At 37.7% G+C, this 21,030-nt stretch overlaps 2 protein-coding genes across 3 annotated transcripts in view; one reads left to right on the forward strand and one right to left on the reverse strand.

Annotated features, from left to right (window-relative positions):
• The first annotated feature begins 8,759 nt into the window (after nt 1-8,759).
• Nucleotides 8,760-16,734, forward strand: arsa (arylsulfatase A). The gene is made up of 8 exons (XM_008411330.2): nt 8,760-9,034; nt 9,212-9,452; nt 9,539-9,757; nt 10,332-10,501; nt 11,136-11,260; nt 12,115-12,242; nt 12,345-12,447; nt 13,243-16,734. Exons 1-8 carry the CDS (start codon nt 8,814-8,816, stop codon nt 13,536-13,538), a joined length of 1,503 nt encoding a protein of 500 aa, XP_008409552.1. The 5' UTR covers nt 8,760-8,813; the 3' UTR covers nt 13,539-16,734.
• mapk8ip2 (mitogen-activated protein kinase 8 interacting protein 2) overlaps nt 13,872-21,030 on the reverse strand; it is a 33,278-nt gene continuing 26,119 nt past the window's right edge. For both annotated transcript variants that reach the window (XM_008411332.2, XM_008411331.2), the window contains exons 8-14: nt 20,826-20,901; nt 20,235-20,407; nt 20,035-20,144; nt 18,861-18,983; nt 18,673-18,743; nt 18,483-18,581; nt 13,872-17,279 (exon numbers count right to left, since the gene is read on the reverse strand). In XM_008411332.2, coding sequence (XP_008409554.1) covers nt 17,207-17,279; nt 18,483-18,581; nt 18,673-18,743; nt 18,861-18,983; nt 20,035-20,144; nt 20,235-20,407; nt 20,826-20,901 — 725 coding nt within the window. In that variant the 3' untranslated portion in view covers nt 13,872-17,206. The remainder of the gene's footprint in view (nt 17,280-18,482; nt 18,582-18,672; nt 18,744-18,860; nt 18,984-20,034; nt 20,145-20,234; nt 20,408-20,825; nt 20,902-21,030) is intronic.

Consider the following 21,030-nt stretch of genomic DNA (forward strand, 5'->3'; position numbering starts at 1 on the left):
TTGCAGACCAAAAATGTTTATTTGCCTCTCCTCCAACCAAAGGAAATAGAAGATGTGCCACACTTTTAAGATTCCTTTTTTTAAGGACATGGTAAACATTCAAAACTATGTTTCACTTTGCATTTATGAAGTCCAAACCTTTACTTTAAGGTTCGCAGTTTTCCTGCAACAAAGTGTAGAAAAATTAAGCGGAAACTTTTGTGAGGCCCAGGATAACGCTGAGGCCACATATGTGCAGAGAAAGAGAAGGCAACAGAGAGGAAGACAAAACATGTTCAAAGTCTCGTGAAGGTCGGAGAGCTGAATATGAAAATTTAGGATCAGAAAATATTGACATTTCAAAATTGGAGTCGCAAAATGCAGAAATTTCTCATTTGCTTTCAACAGCAGTCTTTGCATTAAAAAAAACTGTCTTGGCAGATTATAATGAATTCAGACAGTGCTGTTTACAGACAAAGCAGAATATTTTTTATCCCCGAGGACAAACTCAACCCATCTCAAGGTTAGTTAAAGAATGCACAAGAGGGATCAAGATAAAAACCTCACATTTTATCACAAATCAGGCATTTGTGTAACATTAACAATAGCCTTTTGTTAAGCCTATAATCTATTTCACATCTCCGGTGTAGAAGAAACTTCAAATTGGGCAAATGTTATCTTGCTAGGAAAAGCCAGCTAATCTCTAGTCATCTCTGTATCTATCTAAAGTCCCTCTTTTGCCATAACAAGAGCAGAGGTGATGTAAGAGTCAGTTTGAGATGGAATAAATCACTTGAGGAAGCGGCTTTGCACTGTTGTGACAGGCGACAGCCGAAGGCTAGTTGAAGGACGGCAATGGGCATGAAGGTGATCCAGCTGCCTCTCTTTGTAACATTTCCTTGCTGTTGTAGAGAAAAAGGTTACAAAGTTAGGTCATAATTACCACAGAGAGGGAAGAGGAAGTTTATACAAAAACTGACATACATGCACACATGCTCCCACATTGACAGCCAGTTGTGATTGGCCAGATCAATATTTGACCACAAGTTATTATTTCACCACTCTTTCAATTAGAAATGGCCATTCTCAGTACATTTGTTTTATTTACTGGCATGGATATTGGTTTTAAATGCAGTCCAAAAAAACGTTCACTATTGCTGAGGTTTGGGCCTTTCCAAAACCTTTTGTTAGTCTCTTTTTTTCTATCCCAAAATGAGTCTTTATGTGTGTTCAAGGTCATTTTTCTATGTGAATACGTTGATTTTACAACTGGCTCTGAACTGTGCCCAAAATGAGACGGGAATATTTTTCCTGTTAAAAGCATGTTTTCTTTTCCAGTGTCACCAGATACATGCTCAGCATAAAAGTTAACAACTTGATGTAAGCAAATGTCCACTGTTACCGCATAATCATTTAGGAGGAGGGATTGTTGCAAAGTGTGTCACATGATGCAATAGGCTGTGTTTCCTTAGTTTAAAAAAAAAACAAAAAAACTTTTTACCGCTTGGCCATATGTATAGTTTAAAATCTAGGGTTGAAATGGAACGTTGAATCTTTTTGCATGGCTGGATTTAATTAACTATTTATTCTGGATCTGTTTATTTTGTAAACTACTGTTAAACATTTGTTGTGGACCAGAGCCATATAAATAAACTGAATTGAATTGAATTGAATTGAATTGAATTGAATTGAATTGAATTGAATTGAATTGAATTGAATTGAATTGAATTCAAAGATTCACATTGACACCTCCAAACATAGTTAATGCCACAAAATAGTTCCCACCATAAACATTTTTACAGAAGGGATTTGGTTTGTCTATGTGGGCTAATGCATTTGTTTTGGATCATTTCCATTTTGAAGCAGATTTTTCCTTTTTGCTCCACACTCTCTCATGATGATGTAAAAAATGCCTAAGTGTGGTGAGAGACACTGGTATTCCAGCAGTTTGTATATCATTATATGTTTTTTTATTTGGTTACATTATGTACATTCTAACTATTTCCCATTATTCTGATGCTGAAAGTTGGGTCAGATGACTACAAGGAATACTTTTTTCTTCAAGACAATGATCCCAACCACATATCAGTTTTTTTTTTAAATCAATAGTGTATGTTGACATTGAATTTCTAGAATATTCTTCCCAAAATCCCGACTTCAATCTTTTTGAAAATTGAAAGATTCGATTTAAAAGCCAGATGTGTGTCAGAAAACTAGTTGAATGATGTTTGCTAATTTCACAAAGAACAGAGGTAAACTATCCACCCAGAAGAATGCCGGAAGCATTTTGCTGGCAACAAAACTTAGACAGTTCAGGTGCAGCTTTGAGAAATGTAACTAACCAACTATGAGTTCTGTGTTTATAATTGACAGTGTGAGATTTACAAAATCTCTGCAATAAATTCAAAATTGCGCAACTAATTCCATTTTTTTTTCTAATCAATTCTAATAAGTTTTATGATTATTCAGTCCTTTACCGAAATATCTTCACTGCATTTGGTTCAGTAAGGGTGTTGCTGTGTGAGCTGAGAACGTTGACAAAAGTGCATACTGCCCCAGCAGGTTCTCAAACATTTATGAGTTCTTCAGCTCATGTTGCTCCATGGAGGCCTGTCAGATTTCATTGCATAATTCGGTGCTCTGATCCAGCTTCTATTGTGCCAACGTACCTCTATTTGCCAGGATGTTTTCTATTGCACCTCCCTCTGCTCAGGAGCTGGAATAACAATGACTGAGAGTGTACCGGTGTTCTGACTATCTGTGCTACTTAGTCAGATTTTCCTACCGTAGCACGGATAGATAGCTATGCACGGAAGAGGATTAGGGCCCCTGAAAAATAAAAGAATTCTGACTTTAATATCAGAATTTTGACTTTTTTCCCAGAATTCTGACTATTTCTCAGAATTCTGACTTCTTTTTTTTTCAGTGGCCCTAATCCTCTTCCATAACTATGTCTTTCTGTTGGTTATAGTGCACAGGTAGAATGTATTAATAAGAAACCTGCTGAGTAAGCAGCAGGTGACGTAGCATCGACATGTGCATGCGCATTACCACAAGGTAGGACGGATTAATGTGTAGCACAGATAGTTACAACACCGGCTGATCCCTATTTAAACAGCAGATTGTAAGAAAAATCTCATGTTGCATTAAATGTAATGAGGGATTTAAGCCGCATTCAGTTTAGATGATTGTCTTACTATGTGGTGATAATGTGCGTAATAACTGTTATTTATTATAATGATACATGATTTGTTTGGTAATACTAAATTAAAACCCACAAGTGTACAATCATTTTTGTACGATTGTATTCATCACTATCACAGAGGATACTTTAAAGCAGCATGCTTAAGTGCATTCACACAAGGGCACAATAATCGAAGTTATGCTCATTTATATCTCTGTATGTCTGGCTCTGAAATAATTTAGCACAAGAAAAAGCTAATTTACTAACTGCAGCGCTGCAATTAAACAGATACTACAGATATCAGTTGCCTTGCAAAAGCCTATTTTCTGTTGAGTAAATCTAATAGTATTGTCAGGAAAGAGAGATTTACAAGACAATGTCTGCTGAGCTGGAGCAATTATTTAAATATATTATTTTTCCTCTTGCAAAGTCTGTCAGGATCCATACATTAAGTAGTCAAGAGGAACTGTGATCTAATGGCGCCCACTTGTGTTAAACAGGCCCACCTGCACCATGTCATGTTGACTTCCACTGACACGTCTGCACGGCACTTCACAGTTTAGCTCACAGGTTCACACAGTCCACACCTTGTCAAATGACAAAGAAAGACAGAGAAATAAAGAGAAAATAACTGAGAACTGTTTTTCGCACCGACTTGCTGTTGCTTCTTCACTCCTTCGTCTTCCAGATAATTCCTTTGTGCATCCATTGTGTAAATAAATTTGCAGTAAGCTGTGAACACATCATAGGCAGAAACAAAGGGGGTAAGGAGAGAAGAGGTGGGGACGGTTTCTGTTTTTTTATCGTCTGCTTAGGTGGACTTTGTTTTCTATATCAGCTCTGGAGGTTTTATTTGCGCCTACATCTCCATCTGCCTGAATACACTAGCTATGTGCATGTAAACTCCTTTAAAATAATCATTACTGTATGTGTGCATAAAGGAAACAATCAAACTTCTATAAAAAAAACAACCTCAAATTACAGTGCATTTATTGTAGACACAAACATTTCTTACATTTATTACTATTACTCAAAATGATTTACAGCAAATGGAATCTTAAAATTCAGTTTCCCAGAAAATTAGAATGTTACAGAAGAGCAATGAATTATATATTTTCAGTGTTGGCCTAGTCAAAAGTATCTCCATATACTGTGCTGTATATACATTCAGTATACAGTACTTAGCTGGTTCTCATTTTGCAGTAGTTACGGCATCAATGCTGCATGAAATTGAAGCAATCAGCCTGTGGCTTTGCTCAGGGGTAAGTGATTTTGCTCATCTGCATTGTTGGGTGGTGTTTAATACATCTTCCTCATAAGCACAGTGAAACTACAGTAATTAAAGGAGGTGTTGGATACTGAACTATCTCATTGGCCACATCAGTATGCGAGGACACAGGGCTGAGTCTCTGACAGGATGGTCAGCAGTTCGGGAGCCCCGCAGGGAACTGTGCCGTCATCTTCACTGCAGGCTTTTCCATCAACTCCACACACTGCCGCCTGGAAAAATTCTCTGATGACTCTAGTTGGCCTCATCACAGGTGCGGACGACTCACAGTACAGACCGTGGACTCAGGACTTTGTGGGCTGGTGCCATCGGAACCACAACCCGATCAACACTGCTAAAATCAAGGAGTAAACTTCTGCAGGTGCACACTCACCCCACTGGCATCGGTGAACATCCAGGGAATGAACTTTAAGATGGTGAACTCTTGAGTCTTCACCTGGACAATAAACTGGACTGGACTCACAACACATGACAACTCTGTGAAGGAAGGGTCAGACTGTACCAGCTGAGAAGGCTGAGGTCGTTTGGAGTGCAAGGTTAGGGTACTAACGCACGGACATTATTTGACCCTGTGGTGACATCAGTAATCTTTTATGGTTTTGTCTGTTGGAGCAGAAACGTATGTGCAGCTGAGAGGAAATGGTTAGATAAGTTCATCAGGAAGGACAGCTCTGTGCTAAGACTCTCCCTCGACCCAGTGCAGGTGGTGGGAGACAGAAGAACTCTGGCTATAAAATCACATCAGTGATGGACAGATTCTCCCACCCGACACATGAAGCTGTTGCTGAGCTGGAGAGCTCCCTCAGTGACAGATTGCTTCATCCGAAATGCACAAAGGAGCATTATCAGAGATCCTTCCACTCAGCAGCTGTCAGACTTGATACCCATCACCGCTCCCAACAAACTCAATAAGGGTTCACACATATTCTAGTATCTTTACAGCTTTACTCATTCTGAGTAACATTCTCCTATCATCACATCTCTGCTGTTGCACAGTTTTTATTGTCACTTATTGTAAATTGTCTGTTTAATGCTTAAATACACATGCACATTGTACACCTGTGAATTAACCTACTCAAATTCATATTCCTTTGGACTAGGGCAYGTTATTTTTATTTTATTTTTAGCTACACAATATTTATGTTGAAATTTTGCCCTTACTGTATAGTATTTTTCTTCTTCATTCTGTCTTTTTTAATTTATTGCTTATTTTAGTCTTTGTTTTGCTTTGATTGCCTTTAATTTTGCTGCTGTTGCACAGAAATTTCCCCATTCTGGAACAATAAAGAATATTTCTATTCTGCTCTATTGGTTCCCCAAATCATTATTGACTGTGAAGACCTTCTCTCTGAATCTCAAGCAAATTAAATTCTGTTGTTCTCCAGTCTTCTGTTAAACTCTGGGATTTAGATTTCAAACTGCAATGCAAATCTGAAAAATGCATAAAACATAATTGTACATACTTGCTACAAAAACGTCCTGTGGAAAAACATCCATATACTGCAAGCGTAACTAGTGTTGGGTCACAGAAACACACAGATTTACACCCAACTGCACTCAGACACAAGGTTGAGAGCCCTTTCACAGCTTTCGCTGCTTCACACTACATGGTTCTGCTTCATGCTCGTCACCGACAACAGTTTTCATTTACTATTCATGAAAAGGTCAGAGCAGTCATACTGAAAAATCTAGGGGGCTGCATGAGCTGTTGTTTATGCCCAGTGGCTCTCCTTATGAAATGTTTACAGCTCCAATGAAAAACAACCTCACAGGTAGTTAATGGATTCAAAACCTTAACCGTAATTATTCATCTTTCGCTCCTATTTATGGCAGCCACTATATTTTCTAGAAAAGGCTAATGGAGTAATTATTGACTCATCATCCAGGTGGTCTTACCGAGTATGAAATCTTTAATAGTTGTCCTTGCGTTAAATAAGACATCTGTTCAGAAATACGGGAGCCTCCTCTGCAACGCTCCACAGTCACACCATTCCCTGCAGAGATGTTTCTACGAGTCTGTCTTTGAGAAGATTAGAAGAGCAGAGCTCCAACTGTGAAATAGTTCTTCAAAAGTTCCCAGAGACTGTGATGTTTCCTTTGTTGTTCCTGCATGGCCCCGGCTAATTCCTTTTCAACCTCCCTGCGTGCACAGTGTACATAACCGCAGATGTTTAGTGGTAACCTAACAGATCACAACATACACAATTGCACAGTGCTGGAGAAACACAAAGATGCGCGCATCAAATTTATGCTGATAAAATCCTCTTTTTGAAACAACAAAGCATTTTACTTGAAAGAGAATAGCAGAAAATAAATGCGATGTTAACGTTACGCCCATTCTGTCGTTTTAGATACTTTATTTCTCCACACTCCTATTCCTCTCTCCCACCTTCCACCACTTCCACACACACAAATTCACAAATGCACAGCGGCTGCTAAATCTAGGTCATCACTGTGGAGAGATGTGAAAGTGAATGATAAATCAAAAGCATCAATTTCCCCGAGGCTAGATTGTGGCAGTGGACAGCATGTAAGCCAAATGAAAGGTAGATGAAGGCACAGACAGTTGTATACGTATGACTTTAGAAGACATTGCAATGGCACACATTCATTCCTAAAGTTATTTTAGCCATACACAGCTGCTGGTCACCTAACTCAACCTACAGCCAACATTAAAATGTCAGCATCAATTGTTTGTTATCAGGATTTGCTTTCCCCAATAAATAAGACATTTTAAAATGTCACAACAGAGTGATCAGGCAGGGAAACCCCACAAAGCCTGTATTTGAGAATAACAAGTGCAGGATCAATTTAAATCATATCTCTCTTTTGATCTCGCATTATGCCACCCTGTGCAAATGCAGGTGTGTACCCTTTTCAGTCCTCACCATCTCATCTCACTGATGTTTGCTCCTGAAAATACACAAAGTAAACAGGCCCTGTATTCTTTTAACATTCCAAAATCATCTGTGACGTCCAATTCTGCACATGCCGATGAATTCTGCACCACACTGTCAATGGTCTATTTCTCTTGTGTTTGTGGAATTGCCCACATGTCGGCCTGAATCAGTGGAAAACTGTGGACTAAAGCATCACCAACAGGCTTAACTTTATTCAAGAGGAAAGCAAAATATTAGATGACATGGGTGAACAAAAGAGTTCATTCTAGGCAGATCGTGGAAAATTTGGATACACAAGGAACCTGTTAGTTACTAGGGTTGGAATTTATGATGATGTACTCATTACAGAAAGTTGAATTATTATTTAATAATTATTATTATTATTTATTACCCATTTATTCTTGCAGGTCTGCAGAGAGGCTGGTGTCTATCTTTACTGAACATTGGGCAGGAGGCAGGGTACACCCTGGACTGGTCCGCAGTCCATATTGCAGGACATCACAGAGACAGGCAGGACAAACAACCATGCACACACACACACTATTACATTATTATTACTATTACATTATTACATTATTACACACCCTGCATAATAATGTGTATTACTGCAATGGAGGTCTATGAAGGTATGTAAATATCTTCCATCCATCCATCCATCCATCCATCCATCCATCCATCCATCCATCCATCCATCGACATATGTAAATATCATTCAAAGTTATTATTGTTAACTATATTACAATAAAAGCAAACAATATGACATGGCAAAACCTTCTACACTTAACTTTAACAACAGATAAATATCGCAAACATTCTGGACTGTTCTAGAATAAGAAACCCAGATGTCAAAAGCATGGTTGGTATGCATGGATAAAATCAAAATGCTTTGCAGACAGGACCAGAAAAAAAAAACTAGTTTATCTACTTTGTCCAGTACAGTTGTGGGGAAAAAACTACATTTCCCATCAACCTATGACGTCACGCGCTCAAAACTACAATGAACAACCATGTGACTTGTTTTTGCGTATTCATTGAATCGGGATATTCTGCTTCAGAGGAAGAAAAATAAATATGAGTCTCTATAAAGCTTGGTATTTTTTCCTTTAAAGATATTTTAAATCCTTCCGTTACTATTGGACAGGGATTTTTAACATTAATTTAAAATCTAAACGCCAACTCTCTATTTTGACGTTCTTCATCAGCGAAACATTTGGAAATGCAATTTAATGATTTTTAGTGAATGAGTAAGCTTAGTTAAATACAGATGGAAATCTCTAGTAATTAAACGTAAAGACATCTGTAATGTTAGTTAATCTCGGTGTCTATAATTTACCATAGAACAATTTAAATAATTTACATGATTTAAAATGTTCTCAGCTTTTTCCGAGGCACCACAAACGCCGCACTGATTTTGTTTTGGAAGTCACTTCCTTGTCTTTACAGAGTTAGAGGTCGGCTCACAATGGCTTATCTGCTCTTCACCTGCCTTGTTCTCTATGCTTTGTCCATTTGCTCTGCTTCRCCGCCGAATTTYGTGCTTCTCTTCGCAGATGATCTGGGATTCGGGGACTTGGGTTGTTATGGACACCCGAGTTCACTGACTCCTAACCTGGACCGCCTGGCAGAAGGAGGACTTCGATTTACAGATTTTTACTGCACCAGTCCGGTCTGCAGCCCCTCTAGGTAGCCCACCGCCTTATGACAAGCTGGTCAACAAGCAATTTATTGTACCAATTTGATAAGTGTTCGGGATACCGATTCTGTCCCGTTCTGCAGCTTTAATTTCCCTGCATTTTTAAAAGATGTCCTATTGGATTGCATTAACTAATTACCTCAATTGCATTGCTTGCTTCTTCTCAGAGCATCGTTGCTGACAGGTCGCTACCAGACCCGCTCAGGCATCTTTCCAGGTGTATTTTACCCAGGCTCCATTGGGGGTCTCCCACTGAATGAGACCACCATTGCAGAGGTGTTGAAACCTTTGGGTTATGCCACAGCTGCTGTGGGGAAGTGGCACTTAGGCTATGGAGCCAATGGAACATTTCTTCCAACCCAACAGGGGTTTGACCAGTACTTGGGAATCCCTTACTCTCACGACCAGGTTAGAGTTTCAAAACCTAAAAAAAAAAAAAGAAATTACATTTGAAATGATCTGTATCTAAATCTGCTTTTCTGCTTTTCTCTCAGGGGCCATGCCAGAACTTGACCTGTTTCCCTCCAGATGTAAAGTGTTTTGGACTGTGTGACGTTGGAGTAGTAACCGTCCCTTTGGTCCATAATGATAAGATCAAGCAGCAACCAGTCAACTTCCTTGATCTGGAAAAGTCATACAGCGACTTTGCAACCAATTTTATAATCACATCTGTCAAGAAAAATCAGCCTTTCTTTCTTTACTACCCATCACATGTAAGTAATAAAACAATATGAGATTTGAGAATAATTTTTTTTTTCTAGTACACTTTAGTTGTGTTGCAGACAGTGAAAGGGTAATTAATAATATAACTGTCATTGAATCACTGAATAATTTCAGTGACTCAATCCAATAAGTTTAATTTGCATGATTATAGATTTATTATACGTCTGTTACAAATCAAACATGTACTTTTTCACAAGAAACTCATTGGTTTTTCTGTCATTTGCCTGGTTTTTATGTTGCCTCCATAAAACTCTTAATAACATCAAAACACAACTTTTTCTCTTTTTTTATATATTTTTATGCAGGCTTAGCTTATTGAGTTTTTCCTCTTCAAGTGTTTTTTTTTCTGTTTTGAGAGTTTGCTCAAACTAAAGCTAGTATTATTCGCACACATTTAACTACAAGAATGTTTTACAATTCCAGCAGGACCAAATGTATTTTAAAATCTGTAGCATGCATACATTTTTTTTCTATAAACGTAATATTTCGTATTTTTTAGCTACATTTGGAAACATTGTGCTACATAATGCTTTAGTTACATTTTCCGTCATGCTTTTCTTACAGCACACTCACTACCCTCAGTATGCTGGTACCAGAGCAGCAGGTCACTCTCTGAGAGGTCCATTTGGTGACGCCCTCTTTGAGTTTGACAGCACAATAGGAAACCTAATGGCAACGCTGGAAAAGATGGGCGTGATCAACAACACACTTGTGTTCTTCACTGCTGACAATGGGTTGGTTGGTTGTTGTGGTAAAGAAATGAAGAAGAGTAAAGATGTTAAAGACATATATTTTGGCAGTAATACAGAAGTACCTGTCCTTTTTCTCTTACTGTGTTTAAAAAATGCAACCCACTGTTGTAGTAAGTCCTAAAAATGTAACAAGGACTCGCCTTTCATTTTTGTCGCTGATTTGAGCGGTAATGTTCATCTCTCACTTGCAAATGGTTTAGGAATAATATAGCTCTCATGTACTGCTAAGGCAGATCTGTTAGGGAGGTAAAGTGATACATTAGATGGCTTTTATTCTGTTCTTGAACAAATGATTAAAAAAATGCTCTTGCAGCACAGCTGAAAAAAAAAAAAAGAATTTCAGGACGTTTTGTGCTATGAACTGACAGACATACTTTTTATAGAGTAAGAAGGAGAAGTGAGACCCTCAAAACATGTGATTTCTAATGTTACAGCATCACTTGCAAATTACAGAAGCAATGATTACAGAGATCTGTTCTCCTGTGATGTAACCCTGTCTACCCACATAATTTTTGAAAAGAGACTGAAAACTTGTAAACAATCTCAGCAATGTTTGATGTAATTAAATAGAGTATTATTTCTGTGTGTGTGTGTGTGTGTGTGTGTGTGTGTGTAGGCCTGAATTGATGCGTATGTCGCGTGGTGGAAACTCAGGCCCACTGAGATGTGGCAAAGGTACAACATATGACGGAGGCATGAGGGAGCCAGCCATTGCATTCTGGCCAGGGGTCATCAGACCAGGTAAGGACAAACTACCTCTTCTTACCTCTTAAAAGAAAAACGTCTGATGTTTTTCTGGTTTTAGTCACACATCATAAATTACCTTAATGACTATATTTATGAGCAGACTGCTCATAAATATAGTCATTATATTTTTTCAGGCTTAGTAACGTGGCTTCATGGCCTTTTAACGTCAACGCCTTCACTCGTGTCTTTGTTTTGCCCATTGTATTGTCTGAATGTTGCCATTTGCCCTAATGTGTCCTTTCCTCTTTTTTTGTGTGTTTTAGGTGGGGCACTCCCTATTTAACCCAGAAAAGGATTATTTTAGTTTATTAGTAATATCAGAAATTGTGGAGTATGCACTATTTAGATCAACATTATACAGCCCAGAAATGGAATTAGAATTAGAATAAGTACAAACACTGCTTAGTTTATATTACTTTTAACCCAGAAAAGGCTTTAGAACAAACTTAGAATTGTGGAGTACTCACTTTCACCCAGAAAAGGAATTGGATCAGTCACTGTTTAGCTTATTTTATCAGAAACTGCAGAGTACTCACTATTTAGAAATGGAATTAGATACTTAGCAACCCTGAACAGGAGCACTTAGTTTACATACTTTAGAACAACATTAGATTAGTTTTCTTTCCTTTGGTTTGTTATTTGGTTTGTGTTTCCTGTTAACTCATGTAAAGCACTTTGAATTGCCTTGTTGCTGAAAATCTGCTATATAAATACAATTACCTTACCTTACCTTACTGCTAGGGTTAACTTTGTTTTTATCTTCTTAGTCATCTCTTGTCAGTATGAAAACATTTATTGTAATGAGCCTGCAGTAACAGCGGCTCTGTTTCTGGACTGTTTCCGTAAAGGGCTGACCCATGAGATGGCCAGCACTCTGGATATCCTCCCAACCATTGCGAGTCTGGCTGGAGCCAAGCTTCCCCCGGTGATACTGGATGGGTTTGATATGACAGATCTCCTCTTTCACAAAGGAAAGGTGACAGCAGTGTCCTCTTGTGTTCTTTAATTAAAGACAGATTTTTAAACCAGGCTGACTTAAGTGTAATGTGTGTCTTTGATCTCATTCTCTGTTTTGCAGAGTAAAAGGGAGGCGATGATGTTCTACCCCATAGACCCTAATGAAAAATACGGCCTGTTTGCTGTAAGATTGGGAAAGTACAAGGCCCACTTTTACACAAGAGGTAGAACCCAAAGCACACAGAGTATACTGAGTGTAAAGCAACATTTTTTTGTGAAATATGAATGGTTTCATCAGTCTGTTTAAATAATGACTTTTAGTAATTGATTGTTAATGTATCTCACAACTTTATTCGAAAAAGGTTTAAAAAAAAGAGACTATCAATGTGCGTGAATTATTTACTATTCATACTAGATAGAAATCTAAATAAATTACACCTAAATCCTGGACACAGTTAAAATGTAAAACCTTCAGGATTTWAAAGCTCATTGATTTGCACGGTTTATATCTGTGTTTGGTTGTATTCTGCTGTGAGTTAACAAATGGAAAAGCTTCATCTTTTCTCATACCATCTTATCATATTTAGAAACGTGTCCAGCTGACACGCACAATCCTTTATTTTAATGAGCTTTATTGAAGGGGGATGTTGAGAACGATGCTATAAATAGACGTCAAAAGCTATGAAGAATAAAAACATGTCCAAATCATTCTAAGGGCCATCTGTGATCCTCAAAAAGGCTTTTTTTTTTTTTTTTTGGCCCACAGCAACAATTTAGAAATGGTACAAATGTGTCCTGCTAGCAGTATTTGCAGAAAGATGTTAATTAGGATAATATCTTGACAAATAAAAATGTTCTTAAAATGGGAAATATTATTTATCGCACAAAGTATTTGTCAGTTCTTAAACATATGAAGTAGGTATTTTCAATACAACAGCATTTTTTTAAGAAAGAAAAACCCAAGAGTTATGCAGTTAATGTGAAACTTGCTAATTTCTTTTACTGTTTTTCCCCATTAGGCGCCACCCACAGTGCTACCACCCCCGACAAAGATTGTTCCGATTTTGCGGTCCTCAAGGTCCATGATCCACCTCTCATTTTTGACCTGGAGGCCGACCCCTCGGAGCACTACCCTCTTCCTCTGGACGAGAGACCTGACATCCAAGCCGTGCTGCTGCAGATAAAGAAAGTTAAGGTGCAGTTTGAGGCGACCATGGTCTTTGGAGAAAGCCAGATATCAAAGGGAGAGAACCCAGATCTTGAGCCCTGCTGCAGTCCTGAGTGTAGCCCCAAGCCCACCTGCTGCCACTGCTGATTGGTGGCTCTGGGGGTGTTTGTGAAGACAAGGTGGGAGGAGACATTTCACTGAATTTATCCTAAGATCTAAAGATCAGAGGACATTAAGGTCATGTGGGGTTTTGCACTAATCGTTTTCTTTTAGCTTCTGGAGAATATATATCCTTATTGAAAAGGAATACTATGATATTTTCCTCAATGAGGAAATTTTCTTCTGATTAACATTGATGTCTTTTAGTACTGTATGTTCTCCAACTTGAACACAAATGTTTGAATATTTGTACAAAAATGTTCACCTTAACATTCCTACATAATAAAATTTATGTGAAGCTCAATAAAGACGACAAAAACGTTTCAGACATCAAGCATATATTTTATTCATAAGACCAAACCCATGACAAGGCAGAGTGATTTTTTTTTTGTTGTTTTGCCATTTTTCTTAAGTTTTCCTTGAATTTTTAAAGATACAAGATAGGTTATGTTGGCTTTTTCACATACTGTTTTTGCTCTAGGTATACAGTGATGAATCTCGTTGAAGTAATAAAGTCAAAAGTTTGGTTTAACTGTATTTCTCAGTGGCTATATGGGACTAGACCATCCTCAAAGGCTGTTTTAGTGGAGCTGCTTTGAAGAGAATGGGGTTTTTAACTCGGCTGGAACAAGATAGAAAACATAGTCAGAAGCAAGTAGATACATAGATCAGAGATGGATCACGCTGTTTTTGCTCAGAGGCGATGACCACAACGGGCAAGACGCAATACGATAGTTTTCCAGTGGCATCTGAGTATCTGAGTGGGTTTAACTCCACTGTTAATGTGGTGCGGAGGGTCGCTCTCGCACTCTGGTGGCCCCACAGCTCACAGATGTGCCCTAAGTGTGCTGCCGAAGCCTGTCTGTGTAGAAACTATGGAGCCAGCAGGAAAGTTCCACCTGAGTGGCAAAACGTAACACATTCAAATTAAATTATTGCAGATCACGTAGATTTAAGTCTTTTCTTTGTTTTTAGGAATTTTTGTCTGGTTGTGATCTCTCTCTTTTTCTTTTTTTTAATAATGAATTTTTGTAATCATTTTACATACTCATTTTGTCAACATACTCAACATAAAGGACACAGCACTTAGATTTTCTATTGTATATACATGACCTAACTGACAGCGATATATATGTAGATAAAACCCTCACTCCTGTCATGTCGACTTATACCACTGAAGTCCTTCAGGTCGGGAGTGTGTTCTTTATTATGACTGAACGTAGCAGAGAAAGACGCGAAATATCTGAATGCTAAGATGACAAGAGCAATGTTTGCCGCTGAGTTTCAAATAACAGATGGCTTCGGTGCCCGTTTCGTTTTTAGGTGTGCCTCTGTCTTCTCCTATCTAAAAATATATGTTTCCGCAGTGTCAACACCGGCGGAGATTATTGAGTGCATTATGTCATCTTTAACAAGCCTAGAAGCATTAAATAAATACGGGGAACCGGTGACTATTTTGTAGTTTACACGACTATAAAAACTCTCTTTAAAGCTCTAAGAAAAGGTTAGATTTCACTGATACCTGGACCAAGCAATAGCAGTTTACTGTGTCACTGACATGCAGCCACTGTTCGAACTAGTCTCTTTCAGAAATTTCAAAATAAAACAAAAATGTTGGCTAACACGTTACCCAAAACCACAATAATTCAGTCAAAACATTGAGAATATGGCTTGTCGGGGGAGGCTTGGGGTGGAGGGAATTCAGCTATCTTTGACCTGAATATCACATACTCTCCAGCAAAGCAGATTTTGCAGGTTTAACTGTTGTGAGATTTCGTTTGTTTGGCTTAAATATGCCACAATCTAATTAATAAATATTTTATTTGATAAATATTTAAAATATGATCATATAAGTAATTTCTTTTTATAAATGCATTAATTAAATCAATAAATGTGTAATATATTAATGTGTCAATAATATATTAATACACAAATCTAAATTGAAACCATTAATAAAAAGTAATTGGTTTTGCGCCAAAATAAGTATTTATTTTATATTTCTAGTGCTACAGTTCTAGTTGAAAATATTAAGAATAATACTGAAAGCAAGAATAACAATAACAGGCTGCACAGTGACGCAGATGGCAGCACTGCTGCCTTGCAGCAAGAAGGTCCTGGGTTCAAATCCCAGGGTCTTTCTGCTTGGAGTTTGCATGTTTTACTTCTGCATGCAGACTCTCTGTGTTGTCCTACCCCACTGACCGCTGGAGATAGGCACCAGCACCCCTCACAGCCCCACTAAAGAGAAGCATGTCAGATAATGGATGGATAGATAATAATAATAGTATTATAAAAAGATTTATCGATGATAAATAGATTTATAAAAAAATCATGTTATTACTCTGGATAGTCTGTAATGCCTAAATGATTGACAACAACAATGGCAATCTTGCCTGTAGCAGTGTTTGTTCCTATCCTTCGACGGGTTAGACAGGAAGATAAAAATAAATTCAAGAGGTCCTGAAAAACAGAGCTACAAAGCTAAATAAATCAGACACTAAGATAATTGCATATCCTTTTAACATATAATAAAAGCAAACTTCTAAGTTTGAATTTGTTAAAACACTGAAAATTTGAAACAATTTAAGATATATATGTTAATTCATCTAATGCATTTATTTTTCTTTGAATTATTACGTGTATAAATATCTACAAAACAATGTATTTATTAATTGAATTGTGGCACTTTTGGGCTTCTGTAAATTTGCCATGAAAGCTGCTTGTGGTAAAAAGTCAACAAGCAAGACAACTGTCAGGTCAGGAGAGGAGGGAAAATCAATGCTGTTATGTGATTCAGACAGTTACTGGATCTAATCCAATGTGAATAAAATATCTGCAAAGCTAATAGCATTAAAAGTTAGTTCCAAGTCAACTTTTCCAAACTTATTCCACTTTTACATCTGGTGTTTTCCCATCAGAGCAAGCCATTGGTTCATTACTTTTTTTTACCCACATCGAAATCTATAGCAAAATCAGTCCCATCTGTGTTATCAATCAGACTCAATGAGGCAATGTATGTCTGTCTACTTTCTATACACGTATTTACAACACACACTTTATCTTGTACGAGACGCAGGGAGTAGGTTGAATAAAAGAGCCGCTAACTTTCTCTAATCGACTCCAACATTTTCTTCAGTACAAAGCAAGTTAGCTGTTTGAACCAAAACCAAAAAAAAAAAAAAAAGATATTTACAAACCTTTTGATTCTATACCATTCCCTTACGATTGTTGAGCTGCTTGTCATTCACTTGGATATGTGTATTTGTTGGTGTCAGTGTGCAGCAACCCTACCAGCCATGCATTGAGAAGTGATACAGCCGTAGTAGGTATAATGCAAGTTCAAAACAAGAACTTTTTTTAAAATAAACAGATGCTCAGCTTTTTAGTTTTATATCATAGAAAAAAAACGGTAAAAGAAACAGGCAATCAATGCATTGCGATCAGGTAACTCAACGGGAAAAGGGATGAATGAAATCAGTCTAATAAATAGCTTACTGTAGAAACGATGATCCCAGTTTGAGAAGGATGCAGAAAAATATTTTACAGTGATCCTGGAGGAACGCAAAGAAAAGTAAAGAAAGACTGACAGTGTCCTCTGGTGGAAAACTTAACCAATGTACACAAGCTGTAGAGGAAAGGGGTTGTCATGTGAGCTCCTACTCCAGGTAGATGTCTTCGGTAGGGCAGGCGTACTCCAGGTGTTCTTGGTAGTACTCTTGGAAGGCTCGACTGCAGTAAAATGAGAAAAAAAAACAGACATGGGGACTGGTGTTACATTATAAAATTCAGTTTAGCGTCTTAATGTTTTAGAATGAATGCCCAGGTACAATAGCACAAAAAATAAAAATGTGAAGATAAACACAGGTCATGCTTAGGCTCAGGTCTTGATATTGTGTCTACAGAAGGCAGCATGAGAAGCCAATAGGTAAAACTGAGCCTTGCTGTCGGGCCGTAATATTTTCACAGACAGTGACGTATCTGCGTCTTTAAATACTCAGACATACAGTGGCTGAATGAGATGTGAGAAATGCTGGAGTCTTTTAAGTTGTCTCCTCCTACCCACTTAAAACTTGGGTGGGACAAAAATGGATCACTTCTGACTTTTAATGTTTGATTCCAAAGTGCTTCATATATATAGTACAGAGAAGCTATTGATGTATATGGAGAAGATCCTAACGTTGATTTTGCTTGTAGTGATAAGGGTCGTGGTTGTATTGGTTAGACTTCATGCTGGCGATGTTTGTAATTCTAAAAAAAACAATAAAATAAAATAAAATGTACAAATCAAAAGTAATTGTTGCAATTATTACATGGGAGTTGTTGCTTTGATAGATATTCCCCCCTCTTTTGATAAGAAAGCCTTTTGTATCTTTTCAGGTCATTTTATTAGATATTAAAATTAGTTTGCTAATCTGAAACATTGAACTGTGGAAAAAAGACAGTACCAGAACACGCTATAAGTTACCAGTCTTTTTTTTTTCTTCTTTTTTTCTGTATTTTCTACATCTATTATCAAAGAGGAGGTAGTTCACTTATGCCAGTACCTTACAACATAGAAAAAGTAAAATGGACAAATATTAGAACTTACACTTAGATCTCATTCACTGATTCTTCACAGTTTTCCAGGAACAATAAAACTACTTCTACTGGTTGGTTGGCACCAGCTCCGATGTTTGTTTGAAACATAGGAACTGTTTTAATCCCTACTTAAGAGCATTGTTTTAGCATAGTTAAATAAAATGCACTCTTGGTAATTTAGATTACCAAGATAAATTGATACATTTTAAACCAAGATAAAGTGATAAATTAGACCTTTTTCCTTGTTCGTTGAAATGAGACTTAACTTGTGAGCCAACAGACACAAAAACAATTTCACCATTTCTCGAACATTGTTAGATTGCATTAATCAACATTCTAATAATACAGACGCACCCGACACACTCAGCCACAGGCCGCATGGATTCCTGGGATACAAACACATGGCAAGCAAATCTGTTCAGCATTGGATGCTTGGTGATGAAGCCAAAGTAGCTGCAGAGAGACGAGAGCAACATGATGCAATCAGTCAGGTGTGAGTTTGCAGTAAAAAACAGGAGGGCAGAGGACAGGAGGCCTTGCTTACCAGTTGTTCCTCGGATGACATCCACAGAAAGAGATGTTCTTCATCTGGAAGAAGTGACTACATCTGTCGTACTGGGGATGAGAAGAGAAAGATGGACAGAATTTAGAACAAGATTGTAGATGAATGAGGGAAGTAAAATTACTCTGCACAAGTTGGATGTTCTGTCTCATGTATTTATTCATTTGTACCTCATCAAGGGTGTCATATTCGTCGTCCAAACTCATGATTAGTTTAACTCCTTGCAAGCTGATCTCCAGTTCACAGAGAGAAGGAGGTCGTACATGTACCGTCCGTTTTCTCGACATCGCAATCTACATGACAAAAAGCATGTTCATGAGGCTAGTGATAGTTTTTCAGGGTGGTGTTTGGTAAGTATGTAGAGTCGGTCAGAAGTTTGCATAAGCTTGTGATCTACAGAGTGAACTTTGCATTAATTGTGGCTGCTATTGAAGACCTATATTATTTTTTGATTTTTTTTCCCGTCAAGGTGGAATGATTGTACAACTTCAATAAATTTTAAAATCAAGGGTTGAGCACACACATTTGAATTTAATGCAAATTTTACTCAATTCACATAGGTTCAAACTTATCAACACAGGCTCAACTAAACATATACATCTCCACTGATATTTTGTATATTATTCCTTCTCAAGTTGCAAAGAAACCACATACTTTTTGTAGCTATCAACTCCTTATAGCAGAATTGGTTGAGCTCATTTAAATTGGTCGATTTCCTGGCATGAACTGAGCTTTTAAGCATGGTCCATAATTTGAGGTCATCACATTGGGGAGGACATCCAGGAAGCCTTTAAAAATAGCTATAATGTCTTTGGGGTTGTTGGCTTGTTGTTCTGGGCCCCATCTGTATTGAAGTTTTTCAAAGATGAGAATGCCGTGCCAAATGACAGCATGGTTGTAGTAGAAGTACTTGTTCCTAACTACAAAAATGTATGATGTCTCTGTTGACTTAAGATAATTTATAAAAATACAAATGGAAGCACAGTTATGTTTTTGAATGTGTTTGTATCACTGATTCAGAGTGGATTAGAGAAAATCCACCATAAACTGAAACTCGTTTTAAAAATACCAGTTCTTAAAATTTACTGAAAATAATCTGGAAAGAGAACACTGATTCCTGATTTCCTAACATCAGGAAATTTTCATTTGCTCAGTGTAAAAATCTTGCATCACTTTTTTTTTGCTTGTTTATTGTTGCTGTGAATCCCTTTGCTGTGGATGTTTGCTTTCTGTTTTTAGCAAAATATGTAGTCAAAGTTAATTTGACATCCATGTTCATAACCAGGGTGTTTATGTGTGACTGTAAGGAATGTATGTATGCTTTAATATTTTCACTTTTCTTACCTTTTGCATTGCAGCACAGAGAATACCGTTGCCTTGGTGATAAGGAACCTCAACAGAACCCAAAAACTGAACATTGAACGTCTCAATCCACCCTGGATTCCTTTTCAGGCCTACAGAGGGCAAAACAAATGTGTTACGCTTTTGTAATCCTTAGTTTGATGAAATGTTAAAAAGTACTGCAGATGCATGTCGCCACTCACTCAGCAACTCTTTGGACTGGCCTATGACCTCATGGGCATAGAAGGCAGGAAATATCCCTTTTTCTCCTGTCCGCATGTTGTAGCCTCTGTACCAATAGTCATCTTCTTCTTCCTCCACATATAAAGGATCATCCACATCCAGCTCCAGTTCATCCTCATGTCTAGGAATGAACCTGGATAAGGCAAACACAAAACAATGATATTGTTGTAAAATGCTGCGTTTGCTTCTATAAGGTCTTCCATTGTGGACAGAGGAATGGAGAAAGAACACCTCTCTTACACAGGGAAGGCAGTTTTGGGCTTTCCTCGTTATTTAGTTTAGTTTGGAGATGTGTGGCAGCTGATCTCATTGTTTTCAGCCACCTAACACCACCCAGTTCTACAAGTAACCATTACATTTTCTCTTCTCCTAAGTGTTGATGATTGCCTCAGAACACAGTCAACCACATTATTCACATTTAATTTCTCTGTACAAGAGTTTTCCAACTTATTGCTCTGGGTTTATGCATTTTTGAATCATCTGTCAATGTTTTGGATAGTTTATACTTTCTTTATTCACTTGTTATCTGATTGCAGGAACTCAAAGTTCACCTGTACACTGCTCTGTGTGTCTGGTCCCGCTCCTCTCCATTGATGGTACATGAGAAAAGTCCAAAGGATTCTGTGCCTGCATGGAAGACAGACAAATTACAAATGACTTATTTTGATACAATCAGGAAAGTGTTATTTCATTTGGTCTCTTCACTGATGCAAGAGAATCAGATTGTTTGTGGCTAATAGAAAGAGCTTACTTGAT

This window comes from Poecilia reticulata, linkage group LG6 (genome assembly GCF_000633615.1).
Source record: "Poecilia reticulata strain Guanapo linkage group LG6, Guppy_female_1.0+MT, whole genome shotgun sequence".
Taxonomy (NCBI): domain Eukaryota; kingdom Metazoa; phylum Chordata; class Actinopteri; order Cyprinodontiformes; family Poeciliidae; genus Poecilia; species Poecilia reticulata.